At 44.6% G+C, this 21,018-nt stretch overlaps 1 protein-coding gene across 2 annotated transcripts in view; it reads left to right on the top strand.

The window, feature by feature from the left end:
• Positions 1-21,018, top strand: part of Myo16 (myosin XVI) — a 486,437-nt gene that overhangs the window by 192,943 nt on the left and 272,476 nt on the right. For both annotated transcript variants that reach the window (XM_021170663.3, XM_029481007.2), the window contains exon 5: positions 13,881-13,989. In XM_021170663.3, coding sequence (XP_021026322.1) covers positions 13,881-13,989 — 109 coding nt within the window. The remainder of the gene's footprint in view (positions 1-13,880; positions 13,990-21,018) is intronic.

The raw sequence follows: 21,018 nt of genomic DNA, 5'->3' as shown, positions 1-21,018 counted from the left end.
TATCTCATCATACATAATTCCTGTCTGCTGTACTGGTTACGGTTGGTTCCTATCAATATGACAGAGCAGCTTCCAAAAGAAACTTAAGGGAGGCAAGATTTATTTTGTCTCATGGTTTGAAGGGAGAGAGTCCATCATTGCTGAGAAAGCACAGGGCGGGCTCCAAGGAGGACAGGGTGTGGGGCAAGGACTCCCCATCTCCTCACAACTCACTGCAAGAGGAAGCAAAGAGGAGACAAGAAGTAGGGACCCCTGTGCCCTCTAAAGACCCCCACACCCTGTAAGGACCCCTGTGCCTACTCACTTCTTCCTGTTAATCTCCATCTTCTGCAGTTTCTCCAAACAGCTGGGAACTAAGTATTCAAGCACAGGTCTGCAGGGGGGCATTTTACCCCCTAAATGCTTCTGCATTCCACAGGTTCCTTTCCTTTAACTTTTGTTCTGACAGGACCCCTCATTTTCAAAGGATAGTTCACAGCCCAATGGAAGCACTCAGACCCTTACAAACAGCTAAGTAAGGTGCTCATTAGCGTATCAAAAAGAATGGGTGCTGGCTGCCACTCTCTCAGCTCTGCTTGTATCTGGCATACCCTACCCCCTTACCCCAAACTCTCCAGCTCTCCCCTATGACCATTTTGGCTACACCACTTTCACATCCTGCTCTCTTGCTCATCTAACCACTTGGCCTTCATGTTCTTCCTTCTCCTCTTCCCTTTCTCCTCTCCATGGCCTGCTGGCTCAGCCTGCTAGCAAGGTCCAGTCTGGGATCTCACAGCTGCCTCTTTCTCTTACGCTCTCTGTATATCTATAATGAATGTTCTATGTGCTTTAGGAACGACCACACCCTCCTTCCTTTTTCTTTCCCTTTCCGTTCAGGCACATGAGTGGTTCTCTTCTAACTTTCCTTCCAGTTTGTAATGTGACTCGTCTTCCAGTTTTTATACCCATCATCTGCTAGACACCTATGCTCACACTTTGTTGTGTTTAGTTTTCTTCTTTGGTCTGGAATATTAGGTGGAGACCTCTGTCCTCACAGCCCATGGGACACACCCTCCCTTTGCTGCTGCAGCAAACTGTCATTCTGTGAGTATTAGGAGATGTCCTTGGGATGACTGGCTGCACACCACACGCCACTCACTCAGTCCTGAAGATTGTTCTTCTCTTGCATGCTTTGCTGTGTGAGTACCATGGCAACAAGGGCACATGTAAATATTTATGCCTCCCCAAGTAGTAACCATTGGCCTAAGGAGGTTTCACAGGGGGAGCTGTAAAACTTGTTCCAATATAACTCAACTGTTATAAAATTTTTAAATGGCCATAATAAGGGCTCTTAATTTTACTGCCATAAAAATTTGTAAGTGTTAAATTCTCAAAGCACATTTTAATCATAATAAAAGTTCAGTACACGGCTCCTTAATGAATAAGAGGGCCACCCAACTCTATTACAAGCTGTACTATCTGCCAAAAATCTAGAGTCCAAAGAAAAATTATATGCTTCTAATGTTCCCTCTTCATAAATAATGGCAGCCATGGGCAATGATTGCTAGAAATGAAAGATGCGGGTACAGGCTGCTTTGAGGCCTGAGAGATCACTGTAGAGTGAATCAAGGGTCAGGGTGTGGCCATCCCCACCTCAGAGAGGGTCCTACCTCCCCAGTCCATTCACAGCAGTCACCAGACAGAGCCTGCAGCTTTAGTATTAAATGTTCAGATTGTAAGCTCCTCCCTCTGCCACCTCCCTGGGCCTGTCTAAGTAGGAGATGGTCACAGAAATGGTAGACTTGGGGGAGGAACCTCAGGTTTCCATTTAATTATTCAACAGTAATTTGGGGTGGGTGGGGTGCTGGAGAGATGGCTCTGTGGTTTAGAGCCCCTACTGCTCTTGCAGATGATGCAGATTCAGTTCCTAGCTTCCACAGGACAGCTCAGCGCCATCTGAACTAAAGTCCTCATCTGTCCAGAGATATTATGTTTACAACATAGCAAAGATCTGTCAACAGCAAAAGGCACAACTATGACTGTTCTCATGAAGATGCTTGGACAGATGTTTGTGAAAGAAGTACAGGTGGCCACATTACAGTTCCACACAGTTAAAGCCAACCCTGGCCATGCTTATCTTCGGGACACCTTTAGTCACAACACTCTGTGAGTTGGAGGCATGCCTGATCTACACAGTGAGCTCCAGACTGGGCAGAGTTACATGACAGACCTTGTGTCAAAAACAAAGAGAAGGAGGAAGACAAGGAGGAGGAAGAGAAGGAGGAGGAGGAGGAGGAGGAGGAAAAGAAAGAAACAGAGAGTGAGAGAGAGAGAGAGAGAGAGAGAGAGAGAGAGAGAGAGAGAGAGAGAGAGAAAGAGAGAGAAGAATTAGTAGGCACTAGAGAATAATAACTCCCCACCACTCCAGAACACTGTGGCAGAGCAGTGTATGCAGAGCCATTGTGGAGGGAAATGAGCTATTCCAGGAAGAAGGCTGGAATTCAAGTGGCTCAGGATGACTCTTGTGGGCTTCAGTTGGGATAGAAAGTACAGAGGAGTTGGGGGAAGTGGGAATGTTTGATCTCTGTGTGGCTGGAATGAAACCAGATCGATCATGGAGTGAAGTCATGGAATAATTCACAAAGCAGGCACACTCAAGTCTGAATCAAATGTCATAGGCACCCAAATGACACTAAAGTGCAGATACAACATTCAATCCAGGGGTGGCAACCTCTTGTCTGAAGACAAAGAGTAGAATACAAGACTATGACTTACAAGACTATGACTTAAGGTTGGTGAACCGAATACTTCAGTGTGTGAAAACAGGAGTCTTTAGTGGCTTTTGCATGGGAGTGTGATGGAATTTAGTTACTGTCTAATGACACTGGAGGGAGAGCGTTTGGATTAGAAGTGAGACCATGAAAGTGGAGGCCTGAGTCCTGTTTATTTTCACACAGTATGCGTGCCCACACAACTTCTGTGTGAGCCAGAAGAAATGGAAAACATTGAAACCCTGCTGTCTAGCTCTGAGTCAGGGACTGTAAGCTTATTTTATTTTTACTGTTTCTGGTGGTTTGTTTGATGGCTTAAAAAATCAGTTTCCATAAAAAACCATTGTTTTCTTTTAAAAAGTATTTATCGTTACCTAAATGAGGAGTCTAGAAGAGGGCAGCAGATCCCTGGAGCTGAAATCGCAGGTGGTTGTCACTCACCCTGAGGGGCTGCTGGGGACCAATCTCTGGTCCTCTGTAACTGCAGCAGCTGTTATATCTTGACTAAGACAAGAGACAAGATGGCTGAGACATCTTGACAAGCCCTAAAGTCAAATTTTCAAAGTGTTCCATTTTCTAAATTTTCTCCACATGCTTGGTATCATAACCTGGATGGTTCTAGGCCACGAAGACATGGATCCTTTTGAAAATTCAGTGGAGTTTCATCCAGGAACCTTTCTCGTCTTTCCATTGTGACTTTGATGAAGTTCATGCTAGTGTCCGGCTTGTGCTACATCTGCTCCCATGGTACTGTGTCAACAATCCCATCACCCCACTCAGTGACATCTAGATTTTCTCATCTGAAGAGCGTTTCAAAGTTTGCACTTTACATTTTGGTCTGTGATTTATTATGAATGAAATTCTGTGAAGGAAGATGAGTCTGTTATAACTTTATATAAAAGAAGCTGAGACTAGTATCCCTTAGGAAAAGAGCTTTAATGGAAGAGGTATCATCGAGACTATAGGAGGGTATGGTGGGGCCCTGGAGGGAAAGGAATCCTTCAGTTCCAGAGAATGAATTGAGGCTTCTGACGGTGGTATTTTAAGAGGGGAAAGTGACAAACAATGTGGTCTAGCCTGTGTATTAAAAGTCACAAGGCATTGATCTCAGTAAGGTGGGAATTCAAAGTTGTCATTGGTCTGTGCAGCAGGGAGCAAGGCAGTCATTCAAGGGGTAAGAGAAGAAAGCCCCTGACAGCTGCATCCTCAAAGATGTGCCCTTGGGGAAAGACTTCAGGACAGTGAGGCCCGCTATGGGGAAAGAGCAGAGGCAAGTCTGTGGTCTGGTTCTTTTCCACACCGATCACCAACTTCCCCAGCACTAATTGTTGACAACACTCTTTTCTGTAGCATATAGCCTTTATGTCTACCATGAGGACTCTGTCTGTATCTATGTAGGTCTGTCTCTGCCTTCTATTCTCATCTACTGATTTGTGCATTTTCCCCTGCAATATCACATATCCCAATTATATTGCTTGACATATAATTGGATGAAGTCAGCCTCCCAACATTTTCCCCTTCAATTCCTTGTTGGATATTTAGGTTTCTTTCTGACTCTGTAAAACTTTGTCATCAGCTTGTTGGTGTCTGTCCAATAGTTTTCTAGGATGTCAATTTGGATTTTATTAATTCTGCAAGGCACATTTGGAACATCTGTCATCTTGGCATTCCTACCCATCATCGCCAGGGGCTATTTCCCCAACTGTGCATTAGAAGAGACTTCTTGGGAGTCTTCCATCTCTTCTTGTCTCAGAAGCAGTCTGTTAGGGTCATGATCTAACCAATTCTTCTCCCGGTTCCAACAGTGGCCGTAGCATGGTTTACGTTCAGCCCTCATATTTGCAGAATGGAGAAATGAAGAAAAGTGGCCACTTTCACACAGTCTTTCCATCCTGAGACCTAGACATTCATGGGGAATGGGGGCAGGCTTCTTTTTGTTTTGGTTTTGGGACTTTCTCTACTTAAGTGTGTTTCCTTTCATACTGTGTTATTTCTCTTTCACAGGCTATACACCTCTTATCTCCATTTTCTGTCAGATTCCATTAGCTAAGGCATCCTGTGGAATTGGGGGGAAAGACTCATGGGAGCAGACGCCATGAAGCGTGCCCGATGTTACTGTGAAGTTTCTACCCTCTGACCATTTAGTACAGTGTTAGCTGCCAAGGTGCTCTCTGACAAACAGAAGTCATACTTTATGCTACTTACTGGTTTTCCATGAACAGATGCTGCATTGTACCAAATCATTCATCAATATCTACTGATATGAGCATCTGCTCTTTTAGCTTTTCAGCCTGTTAGTATGAGATAATACATTATTGATTTTCAAATGCTGAACCTCTGGCTAGGTTAAGACGAAGATACAAATTATTTTTTAATAATTTTTAAATTTATGTGTGTCTTAGTTAGGGTTTTCCTGCTGTGAACAGACACCATGACCAATGTAAGTCTTATAAAGGAGAACATTTAATTGGGGCTGGCTTACAGGTTCAGAGTTTCAGTCCATTATTATCAAGGTGGGAACATGGCAGCATCCAGGCAGGAATGGTGCAGGAGGATCTGAGAGTTCTACATCTTCATCTGAAGGCTGCTAGCAGAATGCTAGCTTCCAGGCAGCTAGGATGAGGGTCTCATAGCCCACACCCACAGTGATACACCTACTCCAACAGGACCACACCTTCTAATAGTGTCACTCCTTGGTCCAAGCATATTCAAACCATCACAATGTGCATGCATGTATGCCTACATAAATTTATATAAACTTTGTGTATAAAAGTACATGAGCCAAGACATGCCTAGTTCATTCAAGAGCTGAGAGAGAGGCAAGAAGGTGCCCTTCTTAAAGGCAGAGAAAGCAGAACCATACCAACAGTTCAAAGATGCTCTACTTGTTTTATGATTACTTTTAAGCACTGTTTGGTCAATTTGCTAGTATTTTATTGAGGGTTTGTCACCTGAATTAATGAGATTCGGTAGTTTTAAGCCTTCATTCATCTTTGACACGTGGCAACACTGGTCTGACAGGCTGTGTAGAAGTTTCCATCTGCTTCAGTGTTCTGAAGGAACCTGCACAGAATGGACACATTTTCTCCATGGAGGATGTGTGAAAATTCACCATGAATCAAGCACATCCTCATGATTCAGGTTATAGAGATTGTTAGGAGGTGATAGAAATTGTTAATAGGCTTAGATGCAACTGATGGCCTGCTTCTTCAAGTCTGCGGCAGTCTGTTTTTCAGGGAACTGGTGTGTTTCACATCAGTTATAATCTGTGGGTGCATGGCTGTTCATAATGTCCCTTCTTAGTCTTCATGTCTGTGGATCTATAATGGGAACCCTCTTATTTATGACATCAGTTTTTATCTTTTAGGGACTAGAGGGATGGCCCAGCAGTTCAGAACACTTACCTTTCTTTCAGGGTATCCTGACTGGTTTCCAGCACATGCCTCAGTGGCTCACAACCACCTATAACTTCAGTCCCAGGGAATTGAGTCTCTCTTTTGGACTCCAAGGGGGCTTAAATGCATATGACACACATAAATACATGCAGGGGCACACACACATACATGAAAGTGTGTTTTAAAATAAATACATTTAAAATAATAATAATAATTTGTACTTTTTCTTCACCTGGCCAGAGCTTGACCAACTCTATAGACTTCCAGTCTCTTTCATAAAGACATTAACTTCATCTCAGTCTTAGAGGCTCTAAAGTTACAAGCTAATCACCCCCAAACTGTCCCAGCTCTTAATATTACCACTCTGTGGGCTAGATTTCAATATAAGAATTCAGAAAGGGGCATAAACATTTAGTCCACTGTGCTGGGCACAGAACACCATCTTAGTTTCCTGAAATAATAGAGTCGACAAGCTGTGGCTTTCAAGAACAAGTATTGTTTTCTGACACCTCTAGATGTCTACAGCCAAGGGACTCTTCTTTGCCTCTTCAGCTCCCAAGAGAATCAGGCAGGCCTTGTTGCTTAATGGTATCGGTCTAAGCTCTGTTTCACCGTTCCATTTCTGTGTCCCACCAAGTTCCTCTCTGTCTCCATTCAAATGATTCTCTTATTAAAGACACTGAGCATCTTGGAATAATGTCTCACGCTGTTCCAGGATCATTTCCTCTGAACTAGCATCATCTGCAAAGACTATGTACATGAAGTACTTAGGTTAGAGTTTCAACATACCATTTGGGGGGGGGCATGTTATCTAACTCATAATGGGGTGAAACATTCCAGTGCCAGTCTTTCCATTTTCAGTAGATTTGTGGTTATTTAAAAATGAGACGTTACCAAAAAATTTAATCATGTAGAAAGACGTGGCACTTTATCATTACAGTTTCATTACATGACTTTTACTAAGCTTTCAATATTAATGTGACAAAGAAATATTACTAAGTAAAACTGTGTACAAACAGAGTTGTTGAGATTAAATTGTTACAAAGAACAAGCCAATGAAGTGTTTATTGGTCTATATGTCATCTGGCATGAACTAAACAGAATCTCATTTAGAGGAAATGATATATGTGAGTCCCAACTGTGATACATCAAGAACAAAATTTAGGACAAATTTGGAATTAAGTGGCTTTCCGGTTTCAATAAGTAGAGAGTAAATGTTCCCATGGCCTCTAGTAGGATCTGAGCATTCAGTTGCTTGAAGAGTCCCTGTTGGTTTCAGGCATAGGGAATGTGTCAACTTCACGTCCCTGATGATAAACAGCAATCACGATGTGCCTCATTTATTTTCTTGAAAGAAATGTCAGGATTTGCCTTGCAGTTTATGCTGCATAAATAATTTTTTGTTGGCCTAGGGGTTTTGCCCAACAGTAGAGTTCTAAGCTTGTAGGTAGAATGCCAGGGCTGGATGTCCATGCTGCAAAGAAAAGGTATTTTGGAGCTTGTGATGGTTGGCTTCATGGTCAAAGTCTGAAATAACCTGAGCAGGGAGTCTCAAGGAAGGAATGCATCTATGGGCGAGGTTGCCCTGGGGGGTGTCTGCACGGGGATCCTTTCACTGGGTTTATGGAGGTGGAAAGACCTCGAAACGTCAGTAGTACTATCCTAGGAGCTGGTCCCTGTCCTGAACCAAAGAGACAGACCCGAGAGCACACACAGATTTGCTGGCTTCAGACCACGGATGTGATGTGAGCAGCAACTTTAAACTCCCGAGGCCCTCTCTTCTCTAACTTGCTCTAGGAGGAGGATTTTGTCCTGGCAACTAGAAGAGAAAGTAAGACAAAGTAAGAGTGTCTTAGTCTGGAAGATTCTTCCGGAGTGAGAGAGAGTAGACAAGTGCTCACAGAGTAAGGCATGCGACATCTGGTGGTCAGGTGCAGGTGGGAGGTATGAGGCCATTCCACACACCAGCTTGCTTGCATACCATCAACATGCACATACACGTGAACACACAGATATAAACACTCACACAAATCTTTATGTCTCAGGCCATGATAATATTACCTCGTGTAAACGGCTTCTCCTGCATGAAGAGGAAATGTGTTTCCCTCCACTCTAAGTTTTACTCCCTTTACACACACCTGGTTCCTGACCCACAATTTGTCTCTTCATGGATATGAACTATTATTGATTCAATTGCATTAGTTTTTTTTTATCTTTAATAACCCACCCATTCCATTTTGTGTTGTCCTGATACTTCTGGATGTGGGACCATCCAGTGGACCATGATTGACGCCCCCCCCAGGGGCCACACCCTTAAAGAAAACCAACTCCTCCCCCTTAAGGTGCCATCTGCTATCAAAACCTCCTAAGCTATGGGTAGGACTATGGACCCTTCCGTGGGATGCTGACTGATTTGATCCTGTGCAGAAACAGCTACCATGAGATGGAGAGTGCTGTCATGCCCAGGAGAGATTGCTTTTCACTAATCCTCCCCTCCTCTGCTTCCTACAGTCCTTCAGCCCCTCTTCCTCAATGCTCACTGAGCACTGTGCATGGGTGTGGCATCTCTGTCTTGTCTGTGGCTGAGCCTCCACATTCATTTCCTCCCTGCATTTTGATACTATCCACAGATACTATCTGATGAGGACTGAGAGCTACACTAACCCCAACGCAGGACTCTTCTGCCTCTGGCTCTGCAGCAACCGCCGGAGCTATCTGGAGACTCCAATGTTCTTAAAATAAAGGATAACATCTAGTTGTTTTAAAATAATATTTAACATTTATGACTCCTAACACTATTCTTTGTTATATTAAAAAGTGAATCCAGGTTTCACTATTCCTAGCTTTTCATCTAAAAAGTTCATTTTAAGACCTACCACTCCCCATTCCTCTTTTCTTTTTCTTTTCTTTTCTTTTCTTTTCTTTTCTTTTCTTTTCTTTTCTTTTCTTTTCTTTTCTTCCTTCCTTCCTTCCTTCCTTCCTTCCTTTTCTTTCTCTCTCTTTCTCTTTCTTTCTTTCTTTCTTTCTTTCTTTCTTTCTTTCTTCCTTCCTTCCTTCCTTCCTTCTTTCCTTCCTTCCTTCCTTCCTTCCTTCCTCCCTCCCTCCCTCCCTCTTTCTCTCTCTCTCTCTTTCTTTCTTTCTTTTTTCTTCTTTTTTTTGTAGAATGAAATGCACACTCTGACATATTACAAAATCTGTGTCATGTTTGATGTTATCGTCTTGGTTCTGCACAGAAAAGCTCATGATAGGTATCCAGGGAGACCTAGTAACAAACACATCTCCATCTCTCCTCTTCATATGCACAGCTGAAAGCTGGAGCCATCTCTAAGAAGTAAAAACTGAAGAGTGAAACAGAACATTTTCAAGTATCTCAAGTGCACGCACTGGAAGGTTATATTTAATTCATATATATACGTTGTCATTTTAAATGCACAACATCACAGATGATATTTTTAGTGAACTGAGTTTCTCACTTGCTTTTTCACTCCACAAAACTAAGCTGATTTGCTATTCCTGAGGGCCTCAAACATTTTTAATAGAAGAAGCACAATTGCTTACACCACAGTGAGTTCCTTACGGATTTCCCACTGCCTATGCTACAGGCTAGACCTTATGGTGCTAATAAGAAATATCCTCTGATGTTTTCAAGAAACGTTTCCACCTTGTAAGCTAATCAGTTCCTTTGTTCTGATGAGACCCAGAATCACTCCTCGGTCACTGGGGTGGGTAATAAAAAACCGTCAGTCTTGATCTCACTGCCGATGTTTAACTTCAAAGTACAATAGAAATGGAAAACTGATGTGAAATCAGCTCTTGCAGGGAGGGGAGGATGCCTTTGTTCAGACCCAAACGGAATAATGGGTCAGCCTGACTCTGGACTGTCACAGGCATTTGAAGAACTCCAGCAAACCTGCCTTCTCACAGCCTACATACTTCAGTGAAAAATAAAATGATTCTTTCAAGGCATTTATAATTTGATTTAAACAATAGAAAAGCTTTACTTTCAGAAATATTGCATATATCAGCCTGCTAAGAAGCCTACATCCCTAGCTTTGAAAATGCCCCAGCATAAGAAAATAGTACATCCAAGTGCGGACATCTCAGTGCTGCAGTCCTGTGGCACACAGGCCTCCTCCTCAAAAGGGCATGGGGGAACAGAGCTTTTCTTTCATGATGAAAATAGAGAAGTCTCTGCATACGGACAGGATTAGGAAGCCTTGGCATCAAGGATATCATGCAAAGAAGACTGAGGTGCAAGCTGCTTAGAGGAGCATCGCTATGCGACCCAACCCCCATGCTACAATATCCCAAAGGCCAGCCCTTAGAACTGCGCTGCGAACTCCAGACATTGAGGTTTTGGTTGACCCTCCCTAGACAGGTGAACACTGGATAAACAGTCAACATGTCTGTCACCACAGACACAGTAGTCGTTTAAATCACTTCATATATCTATAGCTGGGCATTGCTGCTCTCGCAGATGTCTGTTTCTGCATGTCTGCTTGTTTGCGGCTCTGCAGGAAAGCTCACGCTGCTCCTCTCTGGAAGGTGTTCAGTCAGAAGTGCTAGCCGCTTTGCTGGATGTTCCCACAGATGGGCATGGAGCTGCTCTCACACAAACAATCCTGTATCGTTAACAATCCTGTGTCACTAATACTTTTCTAGACACAATTGACATCATTTCTACAATGACCCTCTTCACCCACTGTCTTAGTTAGGGTTTCCATTGATGTAAACAGAGACCATGACCAAGACAACTCTTATAAGGATAGAATTTCATTGGGGCTGGCTTAGAGGTTCAGAGTTTCAGTTCATTATAGTCAAGGTGGGAACATGGCAGCGTCCAGGTAGGCATGGTGCAGGAGGAGCTGAGAGCTCTATATCTTCATCTGAAGGCTTCCAGGAGGACACTAGCTTCCAGGCAGTTAGGACAAGGGTATTAAAGCCCACACCCACAGTGGCACACCTACTCCAACCAGGCCACACCTCCTAATAGTGCCACACCCTGGGCCAAGAGTATTCAAACCACCACAGCCCCTCTTTCCAATTGGGGCAACTAAAAAGAGGGTAAGAATAGTTTCCAAGGTCACGTGAACGTTGAGTGCAGGGGCATGCATATTAGCCTGCATGCCATTGCCTGCTGGGCTGGCCAGGCTGTGTGCTATGGGATCCACTGAGAGACTAGATAAAGCCTGTTGGCTTGGTGACAACAACTCAGTGTGTGCTCTCAGATGTGGTGAGGAAGGGCCTGGGCTATCATAAATACAGTCTTTGCAAATATAGCTTCTAGTCTTAACATTTTTTCGAATCAGCTTTCCTGAACCTTGGGAATTGGCCCAATGCCATAAAGCTCTGGGATCGAACCATGCCTGCAGTCACAAGAGCACTTGCTGTGTGCTACACTGTCCTTCAATGGACAGCTGCAGGGAAGACAAATGTGAGGAAAAAGTAGGAGACAGAGGTCAAAGAAGGAGGGAAGGCTATCTTTGAGGGGAAGGCATGAGAGCTGGTGGCTTAAGGTAGCTAGACAAGAGCATGCAGGCAGGAAGCAGGTCACATGCCTGCAGGCAGGAAGCAGAGAACCAGAACTGCTGACACTCAGCTCCTCTAGCCTTTTTATTCACTCCAGAACATATGCAATGGAGTGTATCCTTGCACTTCCAGAGTGAGACTTTCCCCCTCAGTTAACCTGTCTAGGCAACCCCCTCATTGGAATAGCCAAAGGCTTATCTCACAGGCAGTTCTAGCTTGTTAAATTTCTGATCTATATTGACCAGCATAACATCTAGGTGGAGCAACAGCAGATTTGGGAACTTCCACACCAAAAACTATTCGAGCAAACCCAGAAGACAAGATGAATATCAGCTCCTTCTGGAGAGGATGTTGCTGTGAACCTCTGCCTTGGGGAAGCTCCTTGCAGCATTCTGAGTTATAGCTGGCCATTGGGAAGTCTCTGCCCAAGTCTGTGGCAGGTCAGATTGCTTCCTGATGGATGTTCACACTTAATGCAGGGCAAAAAACTCCCTTCTGTCTCTGCATTGTTCTGGGAAAAGGGTCCCTGACCAGTGAGAGAATCCTCTTTCCTCTGAAGTGCCCTGCCGTGTGTGTGTGTGTGTGTGTGTGTGTGTGTGTGTGTGTGTGTGTGTGTGTTTGATAGCTTGGCATTCTCTGGCTGTGGAAATCCTCAATTGAGAAGATGCCTTCATTTAGGCAAGCCTGTAGGGCACTGTTTTAGTTAGGGTTTTATTACTGTGAACAGACACCCACCATGAACAAGACTACTCTCATAAGGACAACGTTAAATTGGGGCTGGCTCACAGGTTCAGAGGTTCAATCCACTGTCATCAAGGCAGGAGCATGGCAGCATCCAGGCAGGAATTGTGCAGGAGGAGCTGAGAGTTCTACATTTTCATCCGAATGCTGCTAGTAGAATACATACCTCTAGGCAACTAGGATTAGGGTTTTAAAGCCCACACCCACAGTGACACACCTACTCCAACAGGGCCACACCTTCTAATAGTGCCACACCCTGAGAAAAGTCTATACAAACCATCACAGGCACTTTCTTAGTGATTGATGGAGGAGGTCCCAGGCCATGGTGGGTAGCGCCACCCTGGGTTATATAAGAAAGCGGTCTGAGCAAATCATTTGGAGCAAGCCAATAACAGTATCCCTCCATAGCCTCTACATCAGCTCCTCCCTCCTGGGTTCTGTTTGAGTCCCTTCCTGATTTCCGTCTCTGATGAACAGTAGTGTGGAAACATAGCTAAATCAACCCTTCCCCCCCAGCTTGCCTTTGATTGAGGTTAGCACTGGTAGCCCTAACTAAGACATTGGCTGTGCAAGCTACCTCAACCTGAAGCCTACTGCCTAATTTTCTAGGAAAGATCAGAGTTTTATTTCACGTATCAACCCAGCAGACGGAGAGCAAAGAATATATGAGAAAGTAAGCACCAAAGACTGTCTTGGTTTCTTTTTCTTTTGCTGTGATCTAAACAAGAGGGACCTAAGGGATCTCATTCCAGCTCTCAGCTCTGGGTCACAGGCATCGTGGCTCATCCTGGCTCTCAGCTCTATGTCACAGGCATCGTGGCTCATCCTGGCTCTCAGCTCTATGTCACAGGCATCGTGGCTCATCCTGGCTCTCAGCTCTGGGTCACAGGCATCGTGGCTCATCCTGGCTCTCAGCTCTATGTCACAGGCATCGTGGCTCATCCTGGCTCTCAGCTCTATGTCACAGGCATCGTGGCTCATCCTGGCTCTCAGCTCTATGTCACAGGCATCGTGGCTCATCCTGGCTCTCAGCTCTATGTCACAGGCATCGTGGCTCATCCTGGCTCTCAGCTCTATGTCACAGGCATCGTGGCTCATCCTGGCTCTCAGCTCTGGGTTACAGGCATCGTGGCTCATCCTGTCTCTAGGAACCAAAATTCTTACCAATAATTTTAACTAGGAATAGTGTGTGTGTGTGTGTGTGTGTGTGTGTGTGTGTGTGTGTGTGTTAGGGGCAGAGCAGGGGCTGTGATGTCAGTGGGACAGTTTGCAACCTGAAGTCTCCACAGATGCCTAAAAAAGAAAGTTGTGATTTTCCTCCAAAATCCCTCAGCAATGTGTCTGATAAAAACCATTTCAACTATTTCTGTTTCTGGGTCAAAAGTAAAGAGAACATTCTAAATGTACTTTTAATCTTAAACATTTAATGTTCACTGGGGTTTTTTGCTTGTTTGTTTTCATCCAGGCTGGAGCCAACGTCCTTCTGCAAGATGTGAATGGAAACATCCCTTTAGATTACGCCATTGAGGGGACAGAATCTAGTGCTATCCTGCTGGCCTATCTGGATGAAAACGGTAGCCCAACACTTCCTTTTATAAACTCTCCATAAAGCAATGCACTGGTAGAACTGTAAACATGTTCTTAGAAAAATACATATATTACTTCGGACTGTGTTGTCTCCCTTGAGGGTATAACACAAGGCAGTTTTCTACCTCACCTTTCATTTATTGGTGTGTTAGCCAATGTTGACTTTTGCAAACTGGTTGGTACCTGCTGGGGAACAGTGAAGGAGTCCCAAACAGACGCCTGGGGTCCATAATTGGTAACACTGGTTTTGTAATTATGAACTCTCCTCCCTGGAGATAGCAAGATGAGTGAACCGTACAATTGAATTCTGGGCTAATGAGAGCAAGGTCACCTTGAGTGTACCCTCCAGTGCCAGGTGATCCCTGCGGGAATTACAAGCCCGTTTATGGAGGACTGGAGACAGCGAGGGCAGTGTGTGCATCCCAGAATTCTCGGTGACATTTAAAGTAGACGCACCATGAGAAGAAAGCCTAGATCAGAGAGAAGGCTGGCGTAAAGAAATGGGGCTGAGCCCCTGTGTCACTCACCAGGACATTAATGACATAGCCCCAGCATGATCCAGTGAGTCAGCTCAGTGAGGGGGGAGATGGGAGCCACTGCCATACCTGGTAGTAAAGCTTAGAAGGGCAAATCCCACCCCTCCTCTTGTTTGAAGATTACATGTAAATAACTGCTCCAGTAGTAAAGCCCCTTCAAGAATTTGCTGACCAGAGACAATGTTTTGTAGTCTTCAGAGCCTCTGGGGGCTGTCGGTGCTCCTTTGTCTTCTTTGGAGACGTGCTTAGCTCACTCCCAACATGCTTTGCGTCCTCCAGCTCATTTGTCTCAAAGGTTTATTTTGAGGATGGCATAGAATAATGATTAGTGCTTAGCAGCCCTGACTTCTTAACAAGAACTAGTCTCGTTAATTTAGAAAGCGAGGTAGGAGGGGTTGTCCCCGAGGTGAAGGCCACCAAGGCCACCAAGGGGAGGCAGGAAGCATCTTGAACTGCCCACTCAGAATCTGTGCCACACAGGAGTCAATACTCCTCCTCAAGACCCTCCAGACTCCTGAGGAGGAGGACTGCCTTGCTGGATACAAGAACCCTGGGCTGTGACTCTCTAGAGAAAAGTTGACTGGGTCTACCAGGAACAAAACCCAGGTGATGTGAGTTTCCCAGGGGGCAGTTCAGGGCTCGGACCTTTGAAGGGCTTCCCAGGCAGGACAGAGTTCTGAGTTTGGATAAAAAGTGTGGAGGAGCCTGAGGTTAAAAAAAGTGACTGGAGGACTCTTTATGTGGCATGTTCTCATCACCGACAGTTATGTTGGCTAGAGTGAAAGGCAACTCAATGAACTGGCTTGTGCTGGCTTATGACCTCCAAGTGATGAGCCCCACTATTGGTTGTTCAATGCAGAGTGGTCAGCCTTGAAACCATATACACACAGACATCAGAAACAGACTCAGCAGGGTGTGTGTGTGTGTGTGTAAATACATATATACACATATATGCACGTACATACATACTACTTGTATATAATAATAATATGTAATGTTACATATTATGTATGTAACAATAATATTCAAAGAAATAGAGGCTATCATTTGTAAATGGAGGGGGCATGGGAGGTATTTAAATGAGAGTAGCCAGAGGGGCTACAGAGAGGGAAAGGAGAAGGGGATTTCTAAATTTCAATATGTAGACCTCAGCCCCAATAAAAGGTGGTTAAAAATAAATTCTGGGCGCTGAAGAGATAGCTGAGTGATCAAGGGCTTGGGTTGCTCTTGCAGAGGACCTGAATTAGATTTCCAACAAACACGTTGGCTCAAAACCATTTGTGGGTCTGATGTTCTTTTCTGGCCTCTGTGGGCACTGCATACATGCGGTGCATAGACACACATGTGAGCAAATACAAATCACCCCCACACATAAAAATACAATTTTCAAACTATTAATCATAGACTGGAGGTGTAGCTCAGTTAGTACACTGCTGGTTCAGGGTCTAGGATGAGATATACCAGGTGTGGTGGAACACACCTGTAGTCTATCACTTGCAGGTGGTAACAGGAATATTGGGACACTGAGTCACCTGTGGCTACATAACGAGTGCACATGAAACCCTTTCTCTAAAATAAATAAAATACAAAAGAATTAAATGAAATAAAACTGCAAATGCTGAAAGGACTGACTGACCCATATCTTTCTCATCAGCCAGAGAACCTTTTCTGGTGATTGTCTTCCTTTTCTTGATCCCCTCCTCAGGCCACAAAACAAACCTCAGTGTCTCCATCTGCAAATGCGTTATCATCCGTAATAAGCTCCCAGCCCACCAAAGCATTTTGTTTAATAGGAAAGCTTGGTTTTTGCAAAATCAATATTTGTCGTCAAATGTAAAAAACAAAACAAAAACAAAAAAAAACAAAAAACAAAAAACAAAAAACAAAAGCAACTCTCTTCCCATGGGAAGCAAATGTTGGTTGGGAGAGAAACGAGATAGTTCATGACTCTGCTTCCGAGAAAAGCTGTCACCACGGTGGCCGTCATGATTGGTTTGCAAAATGCAGGTTTGCTGGAACGAACTCAATTTAATATCTCTTAAATTTTTAATTCTGTTCCACACTTGTCACTGCTGCGGCTGTGACCCAACCCCTCCCCTGCACCCTCCCTCCCCTCCTGCACAGCTGCTGATGCCCCTGTCAGAATCCCTCCTGCTTATCTGTGTCACCTCCTCCGCCCCCATAAACACTGTCCGACTCCATTTATTCCCGCCCCCTCATTGGTGAACTGGGACTTATCTGCTGTGGCAGCACGGAGCGAAGCCATCAGGAGTTTCTAATAGGCCAGGATGACATCTTTGCCTCTTGTCATTTCTACAGTCCATGATTCTTTGCAGGTGCTTTCGATCCTGGATGCACCCAGCTCTGAAAAAAAAAAAAAAAATCCCAATTTCAAATCAGATGTACTTTGCTGTCACATCAGGGAGCAGGGGCAGAGGGGGCAGGAGACATCGCGAACAAGTTGATTACATAGAAAGTCTCTGCTGCAAAGTTCTAATTGTGCTGTCACCACCGACTTACACTGTATACAGGCCACAGCAATTAACCTCAGCTCAGTGCCTCTGGTTCCAGGACTGTGAAAGGAGACCAGCGTGGGAGCTGATTGAGCATCTGATAAATGCCTCATCTTGCACAAGGCAAAACAGCTGGGCATGTGAGGAAGGCAATCCATTCTAAACTGAGCTCTGGGGGAAGGAAGAGCCAGGGTAGAGCTCAAGGTGGCCAGGAAAGAAAATAGGCATGGAAAAAAGCTGCATCTCTCTCTCTCTCTCCCCCACCTCTCTCTCTGTCTCTCTCTCTCTGTGTCTCTCTCTCTGTCTCTCTCTCTCTGTCTCTCTCTCTCTCTGTCTCTCTCTCTCTCTCTCTCTGTCTCTCTCTCTCTCTGTCTCTCTCTCTCTCTGTCTCTCTCTCTCTCTCTGTCTCTCTCTCTCTCTCTCTGTGTATGTGTGATGGCCACCCATGTCTGTATCCATTCATGAAAGTATATACATATCTATCCATCCATCTATCCATCTACCTACCAGCATCCATTCATCCAGCCACCTGTGTATACATATATGTACATATGTGTATGTGTGTATATATCATCTATCTATCATCATCTATCTATCTATCATCTATCTTCATCTATCTACCACCTCTTTATCATCTATCAATCTCTATCTATCTATCTCTCTATTATTTTTCTATGATACTTTTCACCTGCTCTCCCCTCTCTTTCTACCCTTTCAGGAACAAGTAGCCTGCTGCCCTGTTCCTCACCCACATGATGCCCAGCTTCCTGCCCACTGAGAATGCCCCTGCAGTAGTTGCCCCTGGATTCCTGAACTTTCCTTCAGGGATTTATTTCTCTGTTCTTTTGCATGATGCCGGCGCACTAACAAAGTCTCTCTTGACGTGGTCTTCCCATACCTCCCTCCCTCCTCTTGAAGCATCCTCTTGTGATACCGTGAGGATCCCCCCCCCCCCCCCGTCTCATCTCTGCACCTGTTGACTGTTTCTGGTGTCTGTCCTTGAGAAGCAGCCTGCTGGGACAGGACAATATGGGTACTGAGTGAGCTCTCCCTTTGCTTGCTTTGCCTGCTCCCCAGCTCAGAACTGTGACCCACGTTTCTTCTGAAATCTCTGATCCTGCATGTTGATTTTTTCCCCATCTTGATTTGGAGGTCAGGGGGCTTGGAACAGCTTATACCTTGTGAGATCTCTCTCTCTCTTTCTCTCTCTCTCTCTCTCTCTCCCAGCCCCTTATTTTACCATTACAACAATCTGCATATTATCTTATTTTTGCCAGTCTCTCTTGTCTAGTTATCATTAAGTATTTTGACACCTTGCTTCTTTGACACCTCTAGACTTTGTCCATACCTTCACCAGTCACGCTGTTTCTGCCTTAGTTAAAACCCTTGCATTTCTAACGTGTGTTAGTGCAGTGTCTTCCAAGCCTGCTCTCAGTGCACCACGCTTAACACTCCCCCTTCCTTCTTCAGAGCCTCCCAGCAAACTCAGATCATCAGTATCTTGTACATTGTTTGCATAATGAGATTTATTCAAGGTCCTTTTCTGGCACTGGCCCTTTTGGGATCCCACATAGTCAAGTGGGGGAAGCGCATTCCAGTCTGCATGAGATAGTGTGCTAGTGGCTGCCGTTTATGTGCCAGGACAAGCCTAAGTAGAGCATCAAGACCTTAAGCCCGGATGTGATTATTTCTCTGTGCTGACATCACTGTTAGGGATTTTTGCCTGCCCAGCTCTGCAGCCTCTTTTGTCTTTTTAGGAAGCTTGCCGTTGGAGACTCCATGAGCTAAGCTTCAGTCCTTTGAGCTAAGAAAACACACGCTAAAAGCATGTTGCAGCATACCAACATACCATAATGTCTCTTTAGGTCTGCTTGCTTGTAGGTTCATTTTCTTCTGAAGATAAAAGTATTTGTTAGGTTGACTCTAGTGATGATTCAGGGATGTCATAGAGAATAAAAACAGGGGTGTGCAGATTCCTCGGACACTGTATATTGGTGTGTGGACATCACGCAAACCTTCGAAGAAAGGAAGGCTTAATTTTCCCTGGTACCGCTGCTGCAGAAGTCTTCATATAACTGACCCTACAAAAATATTAGGTGAGGGCCTGGCATGCCAGAGAATGCACATAGGGTATGCAGAGGTAAAGTGCTTGGAGCAGCAATGGAAGAGACATAGTGCAAAGTCCCCTTCAGCTCAGAGATTGTCGCAGGAACAGGTCAGCTCCAACACACAGAGTCACACCAACCATGTGACATAGCCTCACACCAGTTGCCAGGCAAGCTGCATGTCTTTGAGAACAGCAGTTGACACAGAGTCACACCAACCATGTGACATAGCCTCACACCAGTTGCCAGGCAAGCTGCATGTCTTTGAGAACAGCAGTTGAGCAAAGTTACACAGGTATTAGTGCAGTTAATAAACAAGCTAATAAAAGTGGCCCTGGTAAGCCATCAAAGATGACCGGGCAACAACTACGGTGTCATATAACTTGTGAGTCTGGGGTGACAGATCTTGCTTCTTAATTCTTCAATTTAAAGAAATACCAGATTCATCCCAAATAATAAATCTAAACAATCTGTAGGCTTATTCATTCCAGAAAATTATATGAACATAAAATTAAATTTTTTTTAATATTAAAAAAGGGAGAGTGAAGGCTGAGCCCATTCACCCACCTAACCCTGACTAAGTTTAAGGGGAGAAAGAGGAGCTCTGCCATCTTGGTGGCTTTGTTCAGAAGTTAAAGACACTTGATTGACGTGAGGTGACAGATTTGTGTTGTATTGGCTTAACAAAAAGGGACTTTTTTTTTCTTTTCTAAAATTATATCAAAAATCTAAGAATCACACTTTCGTTGGCACCATGTTTGATTCAAATTTGAGTTTAAATCAATATAATGTCAAAATACTCCCCCCGTGGTATCCTGGTAACAGGAACGAGAAAGATGCTCTCTGGCTTACTGTGTCGCGTGTAGCTGGCCTTCATTGAGGGATATCCTACCTCTGTGTCTCCGCCTGTGTGTCCCGTGTTTGCTACAATCTACAGTCAGTTTTAATTTTAGTTAGATGTCTAGGCTCACGTACTGGAGGTAGGCAAGAGCAAACACTGCATGCAGCATCGTGGAATTTCAACAAGTTCTGGAACCTTGGAGGTTCTCATCACTTCCTCTGCAAACCTCACTCTTGACATCCATGGAACAGGTCTGGAAGTTAAATCACATGTCAAATCCCATCATCCTACAAATAGAAAGAAGTGGCAGTTGTAGCTGGTTCCCACAGACCTCGAGTGCCCCATTACAAAAGTCAGCCTGTTAGTTTTCCCAGCATGGTATGGGGTTGCTAGGTGATCCAGTGAGATCCAGGATGCTTCTAGTCTCAGTTTCCATTGACATAGCTGCATACTTTGCCAGAGTAGTGCTCATTCAAAGCTCATTTGCTAAAGAGCAAGTATTCTTCTGTATGAACCATGTATTGATTCACTCCAGTAAATGATAAAAAGGCATTTGCCATCCTATTCTTTTCAGGGGATAAGTTATCTCTCTGTAGTGAAACAGCAAAATCTACGAGCACAGCTGTAAAGCCCAGATGTAGGGCTTCCGGGCATTTCTGCTCATTTCACCACTTAGGTTCAGAGGCAAGCCTGTGGAAAACAAACATTGGGAACCCGCTGAGGAAAAGACGTGCAAACAGCCCTAGTTAAGACTTACTGACTGATAGTACCCTGACCCCTGCCCCTGAGACACACCATAAGGCCTGTAAACTGTAGCCCCGTGCAGTGGTGTGTGCACGCCTTTAATTGCAGCACTCAGGCGGCAGAGGCAAGTGGATCTGAGTCAGAGGCCCGCCTGGTCTACAGAGTGAGTTCCAGGACAGCCAGGGCTACACAGAGAAACCAGGTCTTGGGGAAAAACAAAACCTATGATTTGTGATATTGGCCTCTTGGAATTTGTTGTTGCCTCAGTGACTGAGGA

Source organism: Mus caroli, unplaced genomic scaffold (assembly GCF_978045245.1).
Source record: "Mus caroli unplaced genomic scaffold, Mus_caroli_1 scaffold_10, whole genome shotgun sequence".
Lineage (NCBI taxonomy): Eukaryota > Metazoa > Chordata > Mammalia > Rodentia > Muridae > Mus > Mus caroli.
This window is presented reverse-complemented; position numbering and strand designations above follow the sequence as displayed.